The sequence below is a fragment of the Morone saxatilis genome, unplaced genomic scaffold (assembly GCF_004916995.1).
Source record: "Morone saxatilis isolate NCDOM2014 unplaced genomic scaffold, NCSU_SB_2.0 Contig17, whole genome shotgun sequence".
Classification (NCBI taxonomy): Eukaryota; Metazoa; Chordata; class Actinopteri; family Moronidae; genus Morone; species Morone saxatilis.
Window position 1 is genome coordinate 18,531,103 of NW_023339729.1, and position 5,554 is coordinate 18,536,656.

Genomic DNA, 5,554 nt, shown 5'->3' on the forward strand with positions numbered 1-5,554 from the left:
TTCACCCAGCTTGGTCTTTCCTGGCTTCTGATTCAGTTATTACTTAGCTAGATTTTAGGTAACATCTCAGAGCCAGGATCTCAAAGTATGCAGCTTGGATTTTCATCAGTATCCTTAAATGGACTCATTTCTTCGCCCTATTCTGTCCATAAATATGTGGTGAGCCTTGGTACAGATAAAAAGGTAATCCACATGCACTGTCTGCCAAGAAGCTATTTCTTGCTCTGAGTAGAATAGAACATGGTGTAACAAAAACATCCTGCTGTAATTTCTCTTAGAGGGATTGCAGTGCTTGGAAAATAACCTATATCTGTATGAACACTAATACCGACAGTCCGTGTTCCTCTGGAGAAGGGGTGATAATATCCTCCCCCCTTGTGAAATTGCCTGATAGAGCTTCAAACATATGATACACATGCTCCATCATGTGTTAATGGAGATTGAAAACATGTATTTTCAAGCGCACAAGACAGTACAGTATAGCTTCTAATCTGTTTCACAAGACTTGTAATGAACAATAATGTGGTCTTCTCAGATGTGAGTGTCAGTGGTGCACACTGAAGACTAAATTCCAATCGGGTCTGGCAGGCTTTCAACAGAGGTCTCCAGTTTGACATCACACAAACCAAACATCATCTGATGTGCTATCAGTTTTACTTCCATGACGCAAATATAATCTGCTATAGGAGAGCAGTGAGTTTCAGCACCCTGAGAAAGGGTAGTTTGAGTTTTGTATTTCATATTGAAAGCTTTTATTTTTACATCTGAAACAGCTGAAATAATTAGGTAAATAATTAATGGATTCACAGATAATCAGGAGCGGTTTTGAATATCAATTAATCATTTTATTAACCTAACAAACATTTGCTGATTCTAGTTTTTTAAATGTGAAATTGAAGTGAATTTGCTGCTGTTAGTTTTCTTCTTGATAGTACTTGATAGTAAATCTTTCCATTCAAGACTGTTATGAAAGATGTCACCTTGGAACTGTGAAACTGTAATGGCCATTTTTCGCTATTTTGTGACATTTAGTATCACTGCTCTCTTTTCTTCCTAGAAAGGTGTGAAAATGTTTATGTTTTCTTTCTTGCTTATTCAAGTACACTACAGGTGACAGCATTTGGGCCCTTCTGTGCAATTGAAGAGCTATTATATACTTAAAAACACCAACACAGATTAGTCAAGTCAGTTTTATTTATGTCCCAAAATCACGAATAACAAATTTGCCTCAAAGGGCTGTACAATCTGTACGACATAGGACACCTTCTATCCTTAGACTCTTAGTTCAGACAAGGAAAAAGTCCCACCAAAAAACATTTAACAACTTGAAAACGAAGCGAATCAAGTGAGTGCTTTGAAGCCTCCCTCCAAACAACATTGAAAAGACCCCTGCTCTTCATTAAGACATTTTAATTGGCTGTGAACTAATTATGTCATCCCCTCACAGGTGGCCACGGCAGATGGCATCGTCCAACGGCCTGTGTCGATATGGGGCCAGGGTGGACTGCTGCTGGGGATGGACACGCCGTTCCTGGGGTCACTGCCAGCGTGAGTGCCACCATGCCTGCTGCTGCTGCTGGGGGGCAAACAGGGCTAACAAGGTTGCAAGGTTTCAAGCTGGGGTCAAAGATGCTATTAGACAGAGGAGATGCTGTAACACTACTGGAGGCTCAGGGAAACACACATATACACACACACACACACACACGCACACACACAGAGTCATGCACGTTGTCACAACAGAAGTGCATACAGCTAGCTAATGGAGCATCACACCTGGGACAATCTTTGAGTAAAGATTGATGGTGATGGCTGGTTGGACATTTATATTTATATTCACACTGCGGGTGGCCATAATGAGGGAGAGACTGTAGCTGCAGGTGGACACATTCAAGGGTAGATAGGAGATTGATTATAGATTACTACTGCAAAAACAAACTAGCTAAGACTGCCAGAACAAAGAAAATCACGAACACAGTCCATGGCGTTGTCAGGTGTGCAGACCTCAACTCATCTGTATATTCAGCAGCACCGCTTAAAAGATTCAGAGGATGTGTCCTGTCACTACCACACGCCTGTGTCAGATGAACTGTGTGAAATATTAACACGTAACATTTCTGACATATTTACATTGTGTAAAGATCCTCTGCTCTCCTGTAATGCACCCAGAGAGGTGTGAATATACTAACATGGGTTTCAAATCTGGCCAGTTGCCTCACAGATCCTCTGCTTGGCTTGGTGTCTGTGCTGGTATAGCTGCTGCTTTGCTGTGAAGGTTTAATCAAGAAGGGGGTAACACATGAGAAGGATTTTCCACAGCAGGAACTAAGCAATCCACAATTTGAAGGAATAGTTAGACATTTTGTGAAATATACTTCTTCCTCTCTTTGGCAAGAAAATCAATATGACTCTTATATCTGTCTGTTGAATGGGAAGCCACAGCCAGCAGTCGATTAGCTTAGCATAAAGCTAATCAACGGGTGGGAAACCAGCCAAAGTCTAAAGCTCGAGCTACACTACAACTTAACCAAAAAAGATATTAGCTCAGTGAGCTTCAGACGGGGTGGTAGGTAGATTTTTTTAACCTTTGGACGGAGCATTGGCTAGCTGTTTTCAGTCTTTATGTTAAGCTAAGTTAATTGGCTGCTAGCAGTAGATTCATTCTTAGCATATGGATAATAGTGGTATCAATCTTCTCGTCTAGCTCTCGTCAAGAAAGAAATAAAGTGTACTGTATTTCTTTTAAAACTATTCCTTTGAAGTGTAGCCATTGTTGCAGGTTCTGATATGGTTTCCACAGTTCTCTGCCTGCTTTGGGCACACGCTCCTAAAACTAAAACTCAGCTCTGCTCAGAGGTGATACTAAATCCGAGTTCTAGAGACTGCAAGGGGTGGGAGGCAGTGCCGTCAGTTGTGTACGATTACAACAAACACCACGGCATGTAACCAGCGACCACTTATTGGACCATTTGTTGAACCAATGTGGGGAAGATGTATTGTTTGTCATTGATTCATTTTCTTGATAAAATTAATTTATCTCACTTCTTTCTGACATTTCCTCTTATTGAGTTCTTTGCCTTTTTGTTGGCATACAATTTTACATCTCAAATTGTCAATTTCCATCTCAATAGTGCCACATTCTACTTTTGTTTGTCCCACAACTGCACTCCCCTAACAAACGGCAAAACAATAATGTCTGTCACCTTTTTAATCAGTGTTTTCAAAGCGCTTTTGCCTTTTCAGTGAATCTAAAATCCCCCAGTTAGTTAGACAGTGGAAACACTAAGCAGTAGGTAACACAAAAGCCTTACAGATTCTTAAAAGTTGAGGTTACTGGAAGCTCTTAGGTTATGGGTTGTTTCTGCTGTGGAAAAGACCTAAAAATGTTCATAACTCTGCATGTTGGCTCTGGCCACATATTTGTAGCTTGTTTAAATAATAATGTTTATTAATTCCACTCATTTTGTGTTTTTCTTTGCTGAAATTACCATATTTTGATTTATGTTTGTATGTTTTGAAGCCCATCATGCTATACTGTAGCTCACCTTTTTGTTTCATTGTATTTTGTATATTTTCTATGACAAATATGTCACACACTGCTGCTTGGGTCCAAAGGTCTGCGCTGCTGCAGCTAAAAGATTTCTGAATTTGTTCGGTTTTGCAGCTTTTTTTCACTTCAATTTCATGTAAAAGTGGCAGAGTGCCATCTTTTTGCTTGATGTTGTGGAGCGTATTGCAATATATCTTATTTTGTTGAGAACACAAACAGTATTATGTGAGTTCATGGCCCCAGCTTTTGTATTCTTACAGCCCAGCCAGATTAACCTAAGGTCGTTGCAAGACAAATCTGCTTTTTATCCACCTCTCGCTTCATGTCTATTAGAAACAAAATATGATAATTTTATTCTTATATAAACACTTAGAGTCAGAAGAACTATTTATGCTAGTGGTTTATGGGACAGACCTAGACTTGTAGCTTGAGGGGGGTTGATTTCACAGTTCATGTAAATGAGTGTTTTTTTAAATAATAGTTGACCTTGTTCAAAAATCTCCTACCTTGTCCCAAGGCCTTGACACTTGAACTTGAACTACACAGTCTGTACTGGATTGATTTAGGCAAAAGCACCATTGTTTAACTCAGACAGCTCAATTGTATCATTTGATAGTGTTTGTTTGAACATGGGGCCAGACTTCACAGTAATCCTGGCAGGAGTCAGTCGTCTCAATGCCCAATACCTCCCAGTGCATCTGTTCTGGGCTCTCTGCCTTTACCCATTCCCATGTTCATATTATTCAAGGTGGAATAGATGTTAGATTTGAATGAGGACGAGAAAGAAGAAGATTACTTCATGATCACAGAAGCTTAGATTAGAGGTTAAGGACATGACTCATATGCTCATATTTTACCCAATTGAAACCCAAACATGAATGTGCCATAGCCCGTAGCTTAGTTACGGTTCTACAAGACAAAACATTCATTGTTTTGACTCTAGAAATCAAGGGTGATGATAAATCATATGTGACATTTATTTAATGATAAATTAAGCACAGTCACATTTTGATAGTCACTTTTCAATCAATTAATCAGTCACTTGACCAGCCAAACAGCAGTGTGTTGACATGTTTTCTTTGTTGTTCTGGAGTCCCACGTGTTCCATTTAAGCCAAAAATATGAGCTAATTTTGAGCTTAACCACCACATCAAGCTGCTACAGTACTTTCACTCCTCCACTTTATTTTTTTTTGCAACAAAACCATGTCAGTTCTGTGAGTAAATCACTCAGTGAGTGCCTGCCTTAATGCTTCCAAATGCTCCTGACTGGGTGCACAGCTCAAATCATTCACTTGAGACTACAATCAGTATTCCATCAAGTCAGTGAGGTGCTGATTTAAACCTTAAAGGAGGGAGGTGGAGGGTTTGGTAAAGAACGGAAGTGTGTAATCATGGGTGTGTGTGTGTGTGTGTGTGTGTGTGTGTGTGTGTGTACGTGCTCCTTTGTCTGAATGTGGGTGAGAGGATGCAGTCATTACAGATTTCAGGTCTTGGTAAGTTTTTGTGGCGATAGAAGAGATTAGATTGGAGCTATCGCATTGTGGCTTTCTCAGCCACGGAGCTCAGCGATTGGTTTGTGCGACTTCTCCCAAAGAATGAGAAACTTAATGGATCAGCCTTGAAGCTCCCAAAAAAAGAAGAGGGAATGAAAGTTGGAGAAAGTAAAATCCTGGTGTAAGGTGTAAGGAAAATGTTTAAGAGGTAAGGAGTTAGAGTTGATTGCTGCTGGAGTGGAGGAGAGATGTCAGGAGAAGGAGACAAGTGAGAAAATCAGGCAGATGGAGAAAGAGAGAGAGAGGGAGCTTTAGATTTATAGTAAACTGAAGCTCTACTTATAATGTTCTGACAGGCCATCCGGCAGGCAGAGCAACACTTGAAGCTACTTATTCTAACCAGCTGCCATCATGAACATTTTACTGCCACTGAGAGCATTTGAACATTTGTTCAGCAATTGCATATCTAATTGTATTTCCAGTGTAATACAGTTTACAGTAATCACACT

At 40.0% G+C, this 5,554-nt stretch overlaps 1 protein-coding gene across 1 annotated transcript in view; it reads left to right on the forward strand.

Moving 5' to 3' along the window:
• Positions 1 to 5,554, forward strand: part of npnta (nephronectin a) — a 48,592-nt gene that overhangs the window by 7,168 nt on the left and 35,870 nt on the right. Inside the window, exon 2 of the mRNA XM_035660283.1 lies at positions 1,448 to 1,548. Within this exon, the coding sequence (XP_035516176.1) occupies positions 1,448 to 1,548 (101 nt within the window). The remainder of the gene's footprint in view (positions 1 to 1,447; positions 1,549 to 5,554) is intronic.